This window comes from Varanus komodoensis, unplaced genomic scaffold (assembly GCF_004798865.1).
Source record: "Varanus komodoensis strain SLA01 unplaced genomic scaffold, ASM479886v1 scaffold4, whole genome shotgun sequence".
In the NCBI taxonomy this organism is placed as follows: Eukaryota; Metazoa; Chordata; class Lepidosauria; order Squamata; family Varanidae; genus Varanus; species Varanus komodoensis.
The window spans coordinates 5,201,636-5,221,307 of record NW_025335941.1 but is presented as its reverse complement, the minus strand read 5'-3'; the positions used below and the strand labels follow the sequence as shown (position 1 = coordinate 5,221,307).

General features: G+C 37.8%; 1 protein-coding gene across 8 annotated transcripts in view; it reads left to right on the top strand.

Moving 5' to 3' along the window:
• DMD (dystrophin) overlaps positions 1 to 19,672 on the top strand; it is a 994,758-nt gene that overhangs the window by 626,954 nt on the left and 348,132 nt on the right. For all 8 annotated transcript variants that reach the window (XM_044441365.1, XM_044441364.1, XM_044441363.1 and 5 more), the window contains 2 exons: positions 4,797 to 4,961; positions 17,866 to 17,967. In XM_044441365.1, the coding sequence (XP_044297300.1) occupies positions 4,797 to 4,961; positions 17,866 to 17,967 (267 nt within the window). The remainder of the gene's footprint in view (positions 1 to 4,796; positions 4,962 to 17,865; positions 17,968 to 19,672) is intronic.

The window sequence follows — 19,672 nt, the reverse complement described above, 5'->3', positions numbered from 1 at the left end:
GGAAGAGTATACGTGTGGAGATTTTTCTAAGGCTTTCCATCAGTTACAGATCAAGTATATATTGCATTTTTTCCAAATTAAATAAATTAACAGTGCCATCTAGTGTATGTCTCCTCAGAAGGAAATCAATGGGGTTTACTTTCAGATGAATGAATATAGGGCCTCAGCTTAACTAAAACATTTAATTTCCAGGGATTTACATCTAATCTGTACCTGAGATTATACTATTGTTCATATATCTTAAAAGCCCCAATTATTCCTGTGTGTCACCATGGCTGCATTCCTATCCATGCTTACCTGTGAGTAAGTACCACTGAACTTAGTCTGACTTACTTCTGAGTAGATATGTGCACAGGAACACTGCCATAATACGGTCTTATGTACTCCTAGACATGCATAAATAAGCATGCAATACAGTTCATTTTAAAGTTAGAAAAGGTTTATCTTCAGCCATATCCTTGTTTGCTAACCCTCATTGAAAATGTGGATAATTTTAGAAGTAGGATGTGCTGTTCCAAGGAATGTAGGTGTGGGCACACTTTCATCTTTGGCTCATTCATCTTTCTGGCACATAATGATATACGTACCATATGGATGCTTGTGGCACCTCTGCATCATGCCCAGAATTCAGCACTACCTATGCCCTATTTGTATTTATTTAAGACATAATTGAAGAAGGCATGACATACTTGGCAGTGTATGTTTTGCATTTGTCCAGGGGCCCTCTCTTTATTTTTACTTAACGGTTGTATTTGCTGAAGAATTCTGGACAATTCATTTGCTGATTTTGGAGTAGTCATTTATTGCTGCATCTGAGAATTCTTCAACTGCAGCATGTGACCGATGGTGCTAAAATGGCATAAAACCATAGGATACTTAAGAGTATTTTAACTGTTCATCTTATCATGTACTGTGTAGTTTGCCTTAGTATTTTTGTCAGATTGCATGTATGTTTAGGTTATGTTTACTTTTTAGGGCACATTTGGATATACAGTGGGTTTGCCTGAGACCATGACACTGACTACCAGTCTCCATTTTAGCCTAAACCCATTCATGGACAGATGTATTTTCTTTCATGTAATGTAGGATAGTATGGGAATCTGACAGCCAGATTGCTCTTCAAGGAAAAGGCATAGACTTTATTAGTTCTAGTACAAAAAGCTTTGAATTCAGTAGTGGGTTCAGTACTAGTGCTAATGTCAACCAGCCAGACACCAGCTGCTATAGGTGGACCCCATAGATGAAAATATGCATATGCTAATCAAGGCATATTAAAGAGTTGTCCCTGGCAGGTGGGACACTATTAGTGCTTTGTAGTTTTTCTTCAGGTTTTCCTATAGAGACTGGTCTATACAGGTTTTCCTATAGTTAGCATCATGTTGTAGATCTAGGAAGTGGTACTGCAGTCTGAAGGCTTTCACTTTTACTTTGTCTGTGTTCCCTTTTTGGCTCTGTAGTGCCAAAAAGGACAAGACATCCCTGGTCTAGTACTTTTAATGCATGGCATCATTAGTTATGATTGAATGCAGTGTTAATCTCAAAATGTTTCATAGATAGGCTTATTTTGTCTTCAGCATACTTGCTATTCTCAGCAGTAGTTCATATTTATTTATGTAAGCATGAAAGCTGCTAAGCAGTACCCTACAGTTTGGGAGTTAAAATACTTAATGAAGATTAAGATAATGTAATGTGAAAATAGACTAAACTATGCACAGGCATTTACTGAACATGTATAGTAAGTGAATGTATTTGTAGCTGTTTCTTTTTTAAGCTAGGGCCTTGATATGCTGGGATAGAATGTGGTTGTATTACACATAACAGGATTAAAATAAATAAAGAGTAAGGTGACTTCTTAATCACACTCTATTAAACATGGAGGTAGAAGGTGAAAGCCGTAACTAAAATGTATGGGAGTTCTCATTATTGGGAAAAAAATCTATTATGGGTCCATAGTTATTGCTCTTTTTCAGAAGGGTTCTAAGTTAACTGTATTAACACTGCATCTGAAGGGGGAACTACTCACTTAACAGAAAGCAAAGGAAACAGAAAGGTGCAGAAAATAGCAAGCATAATGATCTGGAGGCTGGACAACCCTACAAATAAAAATTGAACATATTATATGAACACAATATTATGGAGTTTATTACATTAAAAGGCAAATTAGGGAGAATATGGCAGAAGTATATACGAAGATGCACACAACATTATAGGGAGCTTTTCTCCTCCTCTTATAATATTAGAAACTGGGAACACCCCAATAAGTTGAATGGTGGGAGAGTCAAGAGAGGCAAAAGAAGAACTAGCTCATACAGCATATGTGAAATTTGCAAATACTACTACCACTGTGAATTGATGAATTTGCTATCACAAGATACAGTTTGGCTGCCATCTTGAATGCCTTTAAAAGGGGATTATACAGATTTCCAGAAAGTTTAGGCTATGGGTGGCTCTTGTATTAGAACTGGAACTTAGAAGGGGACCATAAATTATTAGCTCTGTGATCAGCATGCTTCTGATAAATCTACGGCAAGCTTTCCTAGTAGAGAAACTGGTCACTGAGTTTCCAATCATATATATTTTGTACAGGAGAACCGGTTTGTCCTAGTGGTTAATGTGTTGGACTGGGATTCAGGAGAACTGGTTTCTAGTGCCTCTCAGCCATGAAGTTCATTGGATAACTTGAGCCTAGACTTTAAACTCTCACCCTAACCTACCTCACAGGGCTGCTATGAGGATACAGTGGCGAGAAGGAAGATGATTATGTGAGTTGCTTTAGGTTCCTTGCAGGAAAAGGGTGAAATATAAACATATTAAATAAATAAAAGATATCAGAGTGCGGGACTTGTGGTCCTCCATATGTTTTAGCTGATAGCTATGCTGGCTAGAGCTGATGAGAGGTAACGTTGAGTAATCAAAAGAGTTGTAATTTAAAACATATAGCAGGACACAAGTTGCCCACCTCTGTTAAACCCACTTAGTAAATTCAATGAAACTTACTTGTGAGTAAGGCCTGCATTCTGAATGGTTTCTTTCATAACATTCATAGTGATGGTTGTCAAAGTTTGCAATAAACTTGTATATCAAGTTGTGGTAATACTTGCTACTTTATTAATACACTCTCTGAACTTAATTTGCAGTTTGCTTGCCAGAAGAACATCTATCTGCATACAATAAGGATAGAACATCTTAATCTGGAAAGCCTGTTTCATTTTCCCTTCTGTTGTAGTAATAATCTTTGTGTTTTCTGTGAATCGCTGATACAACCAGGACTCACTATCTGTTAAAGTGGGCAGACACTCCCCACCCCCCATTTTAAGCCACTCTGAGGTTGACAGTTGGAAAAGTATTTTTCTTTCATTCATGTGTACAAATATAGTTGTATTTTCTTTTATTGCTCTTTACTTAAGGGTTATTAAAATAAGACAAAGATATTCCCCTCCTAATAATGAAGAAAAGGTGCATACCCATGAATAAGAACCTAAGAGTGCAATCTTGAATATGTTTAGACAGAAAAAGTCTTGTGACTCCCAGATTCTCCTGCTGATGCTGAATGGCAGGTGTTGTTGAATTTTTGTCTAAACATACAAAGATTGGCCCTAAGTCTTCCAAAGTATCTGTATTTCTCTTGCAAGCAGGTCTTCCTCTACCAAAAGTTTTTCCAGTAAAAGTACTTATGGAAAAATTGACCAGTGAGGCTGGCTCTGTACAAAAAAAATACAAACTAAGAGTATTGCAGAAGTCAATAACAAAAGATACAATCAACAGTTAGGGAAATACAGCTTAATAGTAGGAAGTTGATTCTAAACAGAATCTCTCTTCCAAACCAAATAGCAGCTGCCTTCACCAATCACCTGAAACATCTGATGTCCCACAGTTGCTCTGCTCTCTTAACCTTGCACTGCATAGTTAGACTAATGATGTTAAATCTATCCATACTATCTCAGTTTGTTCCCCCAAATCTCTCCAGAACTTGAAAATGTCTAGTTCTAAGTGACTTCTTGACTTATTTCTAGGTCCATCCCTGCCTCTTCCCCCATTTCTGAATCAGAATCCAACAACCTTTGAAGACAGTATTATGGAGGAGTGGTCAATACCTGCAACCACATTGACCAAGTTTTTTTTTTTTTTTTTTTTTGGGTGGGGGAGGGCTTCTCCCAGTCAATTCTCTAGATATTTACAAGTGAAACTCATTAAGTTCCATAGGACTTATTCATTAGAAATATGTTTAGGATTGCATTATACAATACCCCACCCCACTCCATGACTTATACTTAAGAAGTCCATCTCTTCCCCTTTTGTATTTGTATGTAAGTTAGAAAGGGAGACATCAGGAAAATCTGAAGAATTCAGTATTATTGTAATCAGTCTTCTTTAGCATCTGCAGAACATCATTTATATCAGTTTAGAGGGGTATGTTTATATTGAATCAAATTACCCAGACCTTTCAGTTTAAAGCATGGCTAATATTATTCAGACAGGAGAACAGACTTATCTTGGACAACAATGGAATTTTTCTTCTGAATGTGAAATTGACTTCAGGATGTGTGTGTGTTTTTTGTCAGAAAGAAAATATGGCGGGGGGGTGGGGGATTAAGCTTCCCCTCCTCACTTTGCCTGACCTGATGCTTCTGAGCCTACCCAATAGCCGCTATTTACATAAAAGCCCATACATAATCCTAATTAGTGTTTTTACTCATTGTTAACATTTTGTACTGAAAACAATTTGTTGAGATATTACTATTTATATGGAAGATTTTCTGCTGTATATTAAAGCATTAATTTCTGTTATCTTAAAGGTATCCAAAGATCTCCCTGAAAAACAGAAAGAAATTGAGCACATGTTAAATAATTTGAACCAGTTTGAACATCAGCTAAATCAAGTAAAACTGTGGCTTTCTCCTATCAAAGAACAATTGGAACTTTACAATCAAGTGGGCCAACCTGGAACTTTTGACATTAAGGTAATATTTTCATTATTTTAAATTGCAATTTATCTGTAAGTAAGGATTTGTTTAAATGCTTGTTTTACCCTGATATTAAATGGGGAAAGTTCCTTTACTATCCCCACATGTGTGTGGATCTATTGCAATATCCATTCCAAAATAAAGCAAGTACATTTTAATAAAAATGTTAGGGAAATGGAGCTATATACATCCCATTTAAATATTAAAGGGTTTCAAAATCATATTGCTTTGGTTGCCTTAAAATATATCAATTTCAAATGCAGAGAAGGAACAATCTGAAGTGCATTCCATGTATTAAAATTGACAAGCAGATACATTGGGCACAGGAGTGTAACAGCTGTGTTAAAAAGCTGCTTTCTGAGCCATACAAAAACTGTCTTCTAAATGAATGTGAGCAAACTCAGCACATTCTGACAAAAAATATTATGGAGTTTCATCACTAGGTTATTAATACATTTGCTACTTTGGAAGCTTTTATGCCAACTCTGGAATGTAAAACTTCTGTCTAGGTACTGGATTCCAAATATCCTTATCAGAGCACATAACTCTATTATATACATGTGAATTGACTAATTAGGCAGTCTCCATTGAACAGTGGGGGCAATCTTTTGAAATCTCCCAAGGCAAAACACAGGAACCTTATTAACCAAACTCTTGATTAAAAGAGATTTAATCAAAAAGATTAAAGCAAATGAGGCCTTAATATAGAAAATAAAGGCAAACTTTCAAGCAAGTTATATTTCCAGTCTTTTGTACAAGGTAGCTTATATAGGACCATAGAGATCTCCAAATAAGCTCTGCTGGCTATGAGCCTTTCCTTTTGAACTAAAAGGCATATGCAAGCAGCCATGATCATACCTTCTAGAAGAGCTGGCTTAACTGTTCAAGCATTTTCACCTGATTTTAGTTTTAGAGTTCATTGAAACCAAGGTAGCTGTTCAGCTGGGGATACATTCTCTTTCTCAGAGGATGAAATCAAGGTTGCATCTTCTGCCTGAAACAAATAAAAGCCCATCAGTTCCTTCCCTGGAAAAATAGGGTGATGGGGTAGTTTTTGTGGTGCAAGAATTACTACAAGATAAGAACTTCCTGAAAAAGGAGTTTCACATAAATCTCTGTTGTGGAAAGTAATTATTTGAAGCCAGAAGGTAGAATGTATGAAAACGTACAAGTACAATTTTAAACTTGGCAATTTCATTTTCTCTCACGTTTATCCATGTGATACAGAGATTTCTTTTATCTACAGAAAGGTATTTTTATCTCTATAAATAATAATGACTTTTGCTGCCCTGCAGGGGTTCCCTAAGTAATGGAATAATAATATTTGCAGAAAGCTGCAAATAGTAACTGAAAACCACTTAACTCATCTTTTGTTTTCAGGGCCCTGTTGTAACAGGTATTATTATGCTGAACACAAAAGATAATGTATTGATCTTTAGAGAATGCATGCTGGGTAGAAGGTAAAATGCTACCACCGAGACCCTAAGGTTATCTTCTGGGGTCCTTTTCTTGGAGGCCTCTCCACAGGAAGTAAAGAGGATGGCTACCAGGAGAAGGGTCTTTGTGGTTGTGGTACCTCGACTTTGCAGTGAGCTCTCCAGAGAATGTCTGGTGCCTACTCTCTATTATCTTTGGTGCCAGCTGAAAGCTTATTTATTCTCAATATTTTACAGTTAGCCTTTTAATCTTAGTTTTAATACTGCGTTTTATTCTGTACTGCTGCTGCTGTAGCTCTGCAGAATGACAGAAGTATCTGATGAATCAGGGTTGTTCTGCAGCCCATGGATAAAAAAGCACCCAGATAGTTGTCAGAGAGAATGGGAAGCAAAAAAGTCCAGGAAATAATAATCCCTTAATACATGTCATTCACAAAACATTGTTGGGTAAGACAATATGTGTAACATTATAAAACTGTTATAAAACTATGGCAAGACCTAATATATATTATTAGGCATATATATTATGCCAAACATAATGCTATGGTTCATATGCCTGCTTAGCTCTTAATGCCATGAATGCCATCATGGGCCAGGTATGACTTACTGCTTTCTACAAATGGCAAACTGGTTAGTCTCTGTGCAAACCACTAAACAGATCACTTATCACAGATCACTCATAAGAAACAGGAGGAAGAACATTTCAGCCTGTCAGCACATGTAGTCAATGACCTTAAGGTGTCCATTCTTAAACAAAATAATTCCAAAGACAGCAATATCAATGTGAATTTGAAGCAGTATTCATCAAGAGGTTCAACAACAGTGGTTTGAACAGGGAAGGCTGTTGTAGCAGTAATTTTAAATAATGTATTTTATATCTTTAACATTACAGTGACATCTGTATTAGCAACTTCTTGTGAATAGAAGTGTTAAAGTAATTATCACTGTCTTTACTTTTTGCATTACAAACAAATGCAAATGGACAACAATTTACATCTTGGTCTTCCTTTCACCCTTTCCTACCATGTATATTTTAATCTATCAATTCATGTCTAACAGTCTATACCTCTGATGAACAGTGTCAACAACGTAAGCCAGATATATTTGTTAATATTAAAGTTGAACAGGAACTTTTCATGGAGATGTCTTGGATTTTTCCTTGTCTTATTAGCATTCAAGCCTTAAACATTTACTTCAGTGTTCATCTATTTAAGTTCAATAGATTTAATTTTCATGTTATTACTGCTGTTAAACAGCTATGTATCAGTATATGCTAGTCACTGTATGCCTGCTGAAAAAAATAACATTCATAGGGCGGGCATGTCAATCTGTTGCTACAAAACCAAGGATTATTGTAGAGTTAAAATTTTTAAAACATCTTTATTGTGGCATGCAGGCTGGGAGACTACACAAGTACTTAACTGGGATGCTCCAAGGAAACAGTGGTTCATGAATCTGGTTACGTGTGCTTCAGATTAACTTATATATTGGTTAAAGGCCAAAAGATTTCAGGAAACTACCAATTTTCTAGAAATTCTAATGATGAAAAGGAACAAGTATAGAAAATGAAGTGATATGATCAATATCATGCCTTGACAATAATGTTCAGAAATAGCTGGTGTGTTTTTTTATACCTAATTATATCTTGTAAAGGAAATTAGGTTTCTGAGGACTATCTTAGTTACTGTACAGCTAAGCTAAATTTGATCATTGATACACACTTGTGATAGAAGGCAGACATTTTGAGAAGTCAGGACTTAAAGAAGCTAAGGACATAATGTAAGATATGCAGATGATACCATCTCACTGGCAGAAAGAAGCAATGACTTGAAATGACTCCTGATAAAAGTGAAAGAAGAAAGTACAAAAGCAGAACTGCCACTGAATATTAAGAATTTTAAAATTGTCCTGAGAAGAATTATAGAACTTTACTGTTGATAATGAAGAAATCAAAAGGGTGAAAGATTTTCATATACTTTTACTCAGTCATCAACTCAAGACTGCAACCAAGAAATTCAAAGAAGACTGAGATTTGGAAGGGCAGCAATGAAGGAACTAGAAAAGATAATTAAGTCTAAGTATGTTTTACTGGAGACCAAGGTCAAGATTGTCCAAGCCATTGTATTCCCAAGCACAATGTATGCATAGGAAAACTGGACAGTAAAGAAAGCTGACAGGAAGAAAATTGATGTATTAAAAATGGTGTTGTAGGAGAGCTTTGTGAATACCCTGGACTGACAGAAAGACAAACAAGTGGGTGCCAGATCAAATGAAATTAGAGTTTTCCCTTGAAGTAAAAATGAAAAAAAATGAGATTTTCATACTTTGGACACATTATGAGAAGGCAAGATTCACTGGAGAAGATAATCATGTTAGGGAAAGTCAAAGGCAGAAAATGACAACAAAGACCAAATATGAGATTGATTGAATTTATCAAGGAACCCATGACCTTTATGGAGCTGGATGGAGCTGTCATGGAATGGACAGGTCATTTTGGAGGCCTTTCATTCATAGCATTGCCATGCGTTGGAGACAACTTCATGGCTTATATCAACAACATCAAGGACACATTCAAATGGTCCCCATCCTTGATGCACATAAGCCTCTGAACTCTGAGGTTTATTGGCATCCAGTGCATGGTGTGAGATGCATTGATAGCAGTGTCTGCTCCCACCGTGTCTTCTGCCCTTCATTTCATCTAAATAGTCATTTTCAGCCATCTAGATGAAGAAGAAAAGAAGGCTCAAGTGCCCTCAGGATGTAGCAAAGGCCATTGACTCAGCCCTTTCCCCTCTCTGCACCTCATTTATGTATTTCCAAGGCCACTTTCTGACCTTGAAGAGTCAGCTCGGGGAGGGAAGGGGGGCTCAGCTTTTGGAGTTCCAGAACTAAGGTTGCAGGACCTAGGAACTTGGACTCCGAATAAACCAATGAGCCCTCCAGATGATGTTGGAGAACCATAGGATTATGCTCCTTTTAATATCTTACATTTCACATACACAGAATAGCTGTCTAACGGAATTTATTGTACTTTATCAACTGTGAATTACTTTTTTAGCATTTACATTGCTTATCAGTGCTGTGTCATAAAACTAAAACAAAGATAAAATGAAAACTTATATAGATGAACATCAGGGGCAGTATCTATCATAATAATATGTTAATCACTGTGCACACATTATTTATCACAATACATTTAATTGACAGCAGATTGTTTTTACAGAAAAAGAATAAAAATCTAAAGGAATCTAAATGAAAATAAATTATAATGAAAAGTAATTAGAACACTTTCCTGAATTAGGTTGACCAGCAGAAGAAAATTTCATTCTTTTATCAAATATGCCAGTGACAGATGAATAGTAAACATAAATAGGATTTCTCTTTACTGTGTAATATATTCTGATAATGAATGTGACAAATGTAATGAAACTGAATGTTAGCATTAGTTCTGTTCATCTTTACTCATATCTGAATAAGATAAACATATGTTAAGCTTGTTGCATTCTTATGAATCGAGGGCTCATTTGAAGAAAATTGAAGGAGAAACCATAGCTGAATGGCAGAACAAAAGCTTTGCATTAAGGAAGTCCCTGGCATTTCCAATTAGAAAGAGTAGGTGGCTCGTGATTTAAAAGAATGCTGTCTGAGATTCTGGAAAACAACTCCTGGTCAGAATATGCCATACCAGGAAAAATGATCTGATCTGGATGGAAAAATGGTTGGACCCACTATAATATAAATAAAAGTATACATAATAAAGTTCACAATGCAAAGGCAAAGTCTGCATCAGCCATTACTCCCCATGCCTTCTTCTCCTGTCATCAAAAATAACAGTCAACAACTTTTTTGGGTTTTTTAAAAATGATTATTCATCTGTCATCATTTGTCAGTATTGCTCAACAATCTACGCTTTGCTTTTTTGAGTATTGCTTTTACTTCATTCTGTTAACATCTATTTCATGATTACATTAGATATGGAGTATTGCATAGTGTACAGGAACACAAAGTGTACCAGAGGATTTGGAGGGAGATATTTTATATCCCTGTACCTCCAGCAGCTCCAATAGCCTGCTTTACTGAAAGTCTGAAAGTGAGGTGTTGCTGATACCATTTACCTGCTGAGGCCTTCAAAATTCAAGAAAGGTTGCAAATGAAACTGTGAAAGCTTTTGACTTAAGCACCAGTATCTGACACCTCTGCTGCACTCTTGTTCATGCCTTTATACCAGTCAGATCCTTTGCTAGTGCAACAGGGAGTTAGTGCTTTCTAAAATAAGCACAGGTAAGCAGAGCTTCCTTCTGTGAGGTCTGCTGACTTTCCCTGTTGCAGAAATGAATGTTTCTGCTCATTTCCAGTTGCTTTCAGAACTGTTAGTTCCACACCGCACTAACAGTGGGACCTGCTGCCGATGAGTTAAATATTGTGGAATGTTTAACTTGTTGCCCTTCTTCCTGTGGAAGCATATTTTAGAACTCTCTTGTTGTGAAATGATATATAATCTTCTACAATAGTAAAAATAACAATAACTTATATAGAACAGGTTTCAGAACATTAATCATGATAGCCGTATGCTAAAAACAGCAAACAACATTGTCACCTCTTGATGATTAACAAACGCATATTTTGACTGGAGCCGAATTCAATAGATACATTAGTCTGGGTGGGTCAGTTGGCATCATTTAATTTTAAGGCACTGTAATATTTTAGTTACTACCTTGAAACTTACTGCAAACCCCTGACAAGTTAGTATGGTTATATCATAAGATGGGTTATTTCATAATAACTACAACAAATATTGGAAATTCAAGTCAATAGCGTCTTCCTCAATAAAAGAAATGCAAGTCAATATCCATACTTTTGATATTAAATATATTTTGAAAAGTAATAACTCACATGATAAGGGAAGACAAATGTAAAAAAGAAAAACAACCTTCCTCATATTATCTTTTAACTGTCATAGTGTAAATGGATGGCGTTCCATGTGGATAAGTGCAAGCTCTTGCACTTCGGGCATATGAGTGTGTGTCATGGACACAGTTAGGGGGGAAGTGGCTGGAAAGAAGTACTTGTGAAAGGGATCTCAGGGTATTGGTCAACTGAATGCTAAACATAAGTCAGTAGCGTGATGCAGTGGTCAAGAGGGCAAATGCCACCCTTGGTTGTATAGCCAAAACTCTGGTGTGTCAAAACTCTATACAACTCCGGTGTGTCTGCAACTGGAGTATTGTGTTCAGTTCTTGGCTCCACATTACAGGAAAGATTTAGCCAGGTTGGACTTGGTGCAGCGTAGGGCTACAAGGATGGTGGCCATACAAGCTGTATGAGGTGAGACTGAGGGAACTGGATCTCTTCAGCCTGGAGAAGAGGAGACTCCGGAGGGATCTGTTGGTGACATATAGGTACATGATGGCATGTCACACAGAGGTGGGCAGAGACCTATTTTTCCATGCAGAGGAGGGCAGGACACACTCCAGTGGAGCAAAAATCAGGGAACCAAGGTTGAATTTGGATGCCAGGAAGTACTTTCTGACAATTAGGACCCCAAGGGTATGGAATGGGCCTCTGCAGGAAGTAGTTGAACACCCTCACCAATGGGGCTTCAATGATAGGCTGGACGTGCACATGGTTAGCATGTCATGAGCAGACCTGACTGTAGCTGGGGGTCAGACCAGATGGCCCAGGAGGCCCCTTCTGACTCGCTCTGTCTCTATGTTTCTGAATGTGTGTCAGAAAAGAATCATTGCAGGCATTCCTACTAAGAAAATTTTACAGCAGAGGAATCCATGAAAATGCTTTAAAATTGTATTTTAGGCATGTAAAACTCTATATATTTCAGACAATTAGCACCTAAAAGCAATTAGCACCTAAAATTATTACTGAATATACGTGTAGGAAGGCACCTTCCACTTAATGATGAAGAGAAAGCTATGCAATTATGTTCAGCTTAGGTAAGCAGAAGTAATGTTGTGCTAACTTTCATAGAATTCAAAAATTGCTGTTTAGGGGGGTGTGGGGTGTAGTAAAGTTCCTGCCTAAAGATGAGCTTCACTTTATAACATAGATAATAAAATGCACCAAAGGGGCATCTTGGAAGCACTTTGCCAAAGGAAATAGAGGGGCTGGTCTGTACATTATATTTCAGATTGTCACCTTTAAAGTGGCAACTATTGCTCTAAAGCAAGAAATTTACAGTGCCATGTCCATTTCTCTTCCCTGACTGTGCTGCAGAGCACATCCTGCAAGGGACCACTTGAAAAAATTCACACTGCAGAAATAAGGCTGCTATGGGGAAGATGTTTATCTGTTGCGATCTGCATTCTTTCTTGACAATCTGACCAGGGCCACAAGATGGTGGGGTGTGACACATGCTAGTGATGGGTGGCCAGAGACAAAAGTGGAATTTGTCATTCTCCTTTCTCTTCTGCCATCTACTTTCCTCTTACCCTGTCCCCATATAGCTCTGGTCATCAGGGTGCTAAGGAAAGGATATCTCACTCTTGGTAGATGTATGAAATTATGCTTGCAGAGGGCTTTTGAAATTAGTATATGAGCCATCAGTGCCCACCCTTTGAACCAACCTTAACTTCTTCTGAGGTTGCTGCTGTGACCTTATAAAAAGATGCTGCATTTTTAATTTATTTAAGCTTTTATATGCTGTTCACTAGCAACAGAGCTCTCAGAATGGTTCATGGGGTTGATCCATTATCAGATTACCTTCCCCATGCTTATAGTTACAGTTAGATCAGATCCACAGCATCCTTTGGTGCCAGAAACTGTAATGGTCATAAGACTGCTTCAGTACATTAATTGCCCTTAATTCCCATTAAACTCATGACTAACTTTTCACATCGTGTTCAGTAGGTCATAAGTGAAATTAATGTTTTCTGGACTGATCCCACCATATTGCAGAACTGAAATCTCAGTGCAGGACCACAGTGAAATATTTTCATATCAAAGATGCCTCAATATCAAGCGTGTGCTGTGATAATTTTCCCATACTCTACTCATGCTACTAGGTGCCTTTACTCTCTCTCATATTCAGCACTTAAACAGAAAAATGCTGAAACAGAAATGCCAACTCTTCAAATCCATTAAGAAAGTTGATACACAACTGGAAGAAACACTCAAAAGAGAGATCATGACAGTTCCCTTTAGCTGTCAAGATTACTGCTTGAGAAACTAGGGAAAGGGGAAAGTTCAAGATTCCTTAATTCGCCCAGTTTTCAAATCTTTTCAATGTTCTGCCCCCTCAATTATTTCCATGATGTCATGACATCTTGAGAGAAATGTGTTTCTTGGAGAATGGAGGAGCACACAGCTGGACACTAGTCTTTACAGCTTCCTTATGAGTAGATCTATATTTAGCCACCCTTGGACTCATCATTAAGAACTTAAGAAGAACCATGCTGAATCAGATTGAAGTCCAGCATTGTTTTATCACAGTTTATACACTTATGGGAAGCTCACAAATAACATGCTAGCCCCCTCCTTCTTATGTTCCCCAGCATGTGATACTAAGAGACATATCTCTAGTGATATATTGTCATTATGGCTAGTAGTCATTTATTCTCCATTGATTATAAATCTCCTTTTAAAGCAATCCAGGTTGGTACCATTCATTGTACTCTTTGATAATAAATGTGATATTTTAACTATGCACTGTGTACTTCTTAGGAACCTAAGGAGGAATGATTTGGCCTCTGTATCAGTGACTGACTGGGTCATTCTCCTACAGAATATTAAACTATGTCCAGGAAAAAATAAATGCATTAATCAAAAGTAATGATGCATTACTTGGAATGAAAATGTACACTTATATTTCAGACTGATAACCTACAAAATATGAGAGAGGATAATTACTAGTAGACTGAAGATGTTATTTATTTATTTAGAAAATTTCTATGCCACCCCATTCGCCGAAGCCTCGGGATGGCTCACAAAACATCAATTAAAATATAATACACTAAGCTGCCCCGAGGCTTCGGCAAGGGGCAGCATAGAAATGTTCTAATAATAATAATAATAATAATAATAATAATAATAATAATAATATGAATTAACAATATAAAATAAGTCGCCCTGGCCAAAGAATAAAATAAGCAAATAATATTAGCAATTAAATGACGTTTGAATAAGAAGGTCTTCGCCTGGCGCTGAAAAACAAATAACACCAAAGATAATCTTACTGTAGCAGGATATCAAAACTTTCCCACCAGTTTAACTTTTATGCTTAGTTCTGAGTGAAAATAAAATGGGGAGCATCTTTCTGCTATTACCACCATGAGCCTGCAACCATAGGATCAAAAAGGCAGGTTGCCAGGTAGTAGTACAGGTGGACTCCATCAGATGCTCAAAGATCTGAACTGGACTAGAACAATGCAGAAATAAAATGGCACATACGAAAGACTATCCTCAGATTGTAGTATATAGTATGTGAAAGCTAAAAAGAGGTTGACTATGGCTGCCATTTCTCCATGATGCAGTTGGTAAGACTTGGAATTTGGAGTTCCTCCAAATAAATGATGATAAAAAGTATGATCCCTTGCAGGATGCTGGTGGGAGCCTGCTTTTGACTGTAAGAAGCTGCCATATGGGAGCTTCTTACAGTCGTTTAAGAAAAACGAATTAACTTATCTCTCCCTGTTATTACGTTTGTATACTTGCCTTGAATTGCATGTTTCTATGAGCTGTTCCTTTTGCTTTCTCTCTCTCATTGTGAAATAAATCTCAATTCTTGCTCATCATAACAAATTGCAGTACACTAGATTTCCCTCCACATCCTTTCAGAAAAAGTGGAGGCACCATGCAAACTTTTGCTGTTAAGAAATGTAGGGTTACAGTGGTTAGATATAACTTGAGAATGATGACCAAATAATGTATTAAGTCAACACAGTGCTTCAATTTATGTACCTTAATTATTTTCTTAATACTTTAATCAAGGATCTAATCAAATAAAGACAAGCTTATTAAATTTGCAAAATTTGAGGTGAAGAGTTGTGAAGTGTGGAATAACTAAATATTGTACCGTTTGGATCAAGTGATTTCAAAGAATGTAACAAAAGAGAACAAAAGAGAAGGAAAATGAACAAATGAAGGAGTGGGGACTTCTGGGACACTGAGTGGCTTCATACCTAAGAATTAATTGTAAAGTACCAACATTGTAGCATGCCAAACCTGAGCTGTTCAAGTGACCTTTCAGGAGAAAAAATATTTTATTTTCTCTTTTAAAAAATGGCATATGCACCATGTTGAGTTCAACCCTACTCGGAAATATCTCCCGATGGATTTGATGTGGCTTAAAAGATTGCAGATAGGTAATTCAGTTAACTGGACAGCATCTCTGGATTTTTCCTTCTTCACACTAACGTCCCCTTCTTCTATGATAAACGGATGAAAAAAATCTCCACCAACCGGGTGGTTCTGGGTGTTCAAACTACTTAAAACAAAGCACAGTGGGTCAGAAAGCATGAAAAACAAGCAGAAATTGTGCGTTTGGAAAATCCACTGTCAGGCCTGGGCACTTCAGCTGGAATTTACAGTGGGGGTTAAGATTCAGTTAGAAGAAAGAAAACGGGGAACCACAGCAAGGTCAGGTGGCTTGAAATGGGTTTTCAGTGTGCAAAAAGAGTGAGCTGGTGAGAGAATTCCCACTTAACCTAAACTTTCTAAAAATCCCTATTGTGTCATGGGTATATTAGACCTCCAAATTGCATTTTGCAAAAAGGTCATTCTGTCGTGAAGGGTGTAAAATTTCTTCCCCAACCACAGGCTTCTGAGAGTTCAAATGACTTAAAAGGGAGTGCAGTGGGTCAGATATAGGGGGAAAGGAGCAGAAACCTTGCATTTAGGAAATCCCTGTGCATTTCTGTCCCATTTGAGGGTTGGGAAAACCTAGGTTCTAGAAGCCTGCAATGTGTTTGAGGTGGACCAAAAGAGCGAGCTGGCCTGAAAAAATCCCATTTATCCTACCCTTTTTGAAAATGCCTATTGTAGCATGGGTACACCAGCCCCTAAATGGCCTCTTGGAAAATGCTCAGGTAGGATTAAGTCTATCTGCCCCCGGACCCCTCTGAATGTTGATAGACCTGAACAGGGAGTAGGCGGATTCATGTATACGGACTAAACAAGCACAAATCAGGTATCTGGGAAATACAGTGAAAGAGTTGAAAATATGTTCCCCACTGGATGCTTTTGGGTGTTCAAATCACTTCACAGGGAGCCCAGTGGGACAGGTGCAGGGAAAAACCAGCTGAAATCATGCATTTTGAAAATCTACTGTCAGGCCTGTGCATTTCACCCCCATTTTCGAGTTAGTGTTAAGATTCACTTTAGGGTTAGGGTGAAGAAAACTGCCCTCCATCCCAAGAAGTTCTGCATGCTTAAAATGTGTTTGCAGTGGGCAGAAAGAGTGAGCCGGCTAGAAAAACCCTGCTGATCCTACACTTTTTGAAATTGCCTATTGTAATATGGGTATTCCTGCCCCCGAATTGCCTCTTGGAAAAAGGTCATTCTATGGTAAACAATTCAAAAACTCTTCACCCACCAGACAATTATGAGTGTTCAAGCAACTTATCAGGTATCACAGCAAGAGGAAAAAACAAAACAAAAAGTGGGAAAAATTGTGCCTTTGAAAAATCCACTATTCTAATGGGAATCACCTTTTTATTTCCTCTTTTGCCGCCAGCTAACCAACTACCCAGCCTTGGGTCCGGATATTAAAGTCTTTAGTAATGTAATGAACAATGAAGGTATCCTGGAAATGTAGCAATGTTTTAATACTGTCCCAAATTGGTGTGTTGCCTAATGCATTCCATAAACCACCCCCAAAGTATAAAATAAGTTTTTAGATGGCCTGTAAGTCAAGTTGATGTCCCTCAGGAATGAGTAATTCTTTCTCTTTCCTATCATGGACATGACAAAAATCCTCATCTCCTAATGTTGATGAGAAAAGTAATGAAAGTAAATCAAATTAGAATAAAACTAAATTGCTTCCAGTAAGATGGAACAGATGAATCTCAAAAAGCACAACAAAACCCACAAAGATACCCAACCTCTTTAGCTAAGGAACACTGCGGAGAGGCACTGTAAATACTCTCCTCTGCTCCAGCATCCTCCTCTAATGTCTGCAAGGTCAGTGGCTACATGTGGAATGCTTTCTTTTAAAGTGTTTGTTATTTCTCATATGAATTTTATTTTGATTGTATAACACTAGGTCACTGAGACCTTCATGGATGACTGGCTTTATCACTTTTACTCCTTTTATGTCATACAACCTTTATTTTGTTCTATTTTTTAAAATAATCTCTCCCTGTCTTCCCATTGCTGCTTTGCTGAACTATTCCCATTATTACGCCAAAGAAAAAGCTAATCTACAGGGTGTATGCCACTTCCCAGGGAGCCTTCAGACTTAGAATTTTTATTGCTCATAGTGAAGCTAATCTATGCTGTGTATTTTTATTTTTCAGGATATTGAAGCAGCCGTGAAAGCTAAACAGCCGGATGTAGAAGGGATTTTGTCTAAAGGGCGTCATTTATACAAGGAAAAGCCAGCCACTCAGCCAGTAACGGTAATGAAGCAACCATAGTAATATCCATTACTGCATAATGGGCTATGCTTCCCCTGTTGCACACTTGTCCTTGATGTGATGTATTTCAAATCCAAGGAAAGAAGTCAGAGTCTTTCTGAGATACGACAAAGACATAAATGTTTTGCTTTCAGCTGGCACTATTTATGCATGACTTGTAACTGAGCATTGTCTGACTTTGAGGGTCTTTCACATAGTCAAAAAGTAGTTCCATTCAGAACAAGGACCATGATCTGATCCATTGAACAGTGAGGACAGGAGAAGCTATTAGGATCCTAGGGTGATACCAGTAGGCTGGCTAGGCAGCTGCCTAGGACACAGGCCTCAGAGGGACACAGCTTTATACAGATTAGTTTCTTGAAAAATTGCAACTGACCATTTGTTTTTATTACTATTATTTTCAGACATAGTCCATAGCACTGATGTGGTATTTAATATGTTATAAAGTTTTACAGAAGTGTTCTATGGACTGCATCCCCTATCACTTGCAAAAGTCCCATTGGCTCCAGTCACTGCAGTCTTACCTCCTGGGTTTATAAGTCAGCAAACTGGTCTAATGGGCAGGCAGCAGTGGGAGAAAAACCCACTGAGCAACAGGGTAGGGGAACGGTCCTCTCAGCAGACAATCAAGCAGCTCAAAAGCTCTCCCTAACATTTTAAGCAAGCCATTTCTTAATAGGTAAAACAAATACCAGAAAACTACTATAAATGGGATACTGGGTATAATCATTAAGGTAAAACAGATGTTAGTGATTCATATATGGTGTTCTTCGAATAACAGCAGTATGGTATAGCTTTGGGTATGCAATATGAGATCATCATCATCTCAAAAAAGGCAAACTTTCTCAATTATATCACCCTGATTTGAAATAATGTTGCCAGTCACTGTTGCATCTCAAAATAGTCTAGGAGACTCAAAGCTATCTCAGAAGACTTCAATCAACCTTAGGGGAAGAAGCCTCACTGAAACTACTTTTAGCTCTCCAAAGAGCCAGCTTAAGGAAGAAAGCAAACAAAATAAGTTACCCAAGAGAAGTATCTCCTTTTCAAGTACATCACAGGTCTTCCCCCCATTGTCTCACCACAAGCATGAAAAGGGCACGGGGAAAAGAAGCCGCTCTGTTGTGTCAGCCAGGAAAAAAAAGCAAAGCAATAAGCTTTCAATGCTGCAAAAAGAAACTTTTCATCAACTTGAGGAAGCAAAACAAACAGTAAGAAGGAAAACAAAGGAATAAAGGTGGGAAACTGCCTCCAGAGCTAAGAAAAGAAATCACTTCACAGCAATGGTTCCCCAGCAGCAAAAAGAGAGCCAAAATGGAAAACACTAAAATATCCACAACTATTCTGTGTCTGGAAAGACAGCTTCATGGTTGCAAGAAAGAGGAGAAAAGTAGGGAAATTCTGCTGTAGCAAATGTGCAGAGCATACTTCCTTCATAGAAGCAAGTGGAGAGAAAAAATTCTTCTGAACTAAGAACTTGGCATCTGATCTCACTCCTTTCCCTAAAGTTGTATGAATGCCCTACTTACAAGTTAGCAATAACAACCCCGGGACTCAGCAACTACAGCCAGCAGAAGATGATCTCAGCCATAGGTGGCTGAGAGATGGCAAGGTAAATTAATAATTGGGGAAGGAGCAGCAGAAGGAAGCCTAATAGTCAGGATACAATTGTGATAATTTTTCAAGG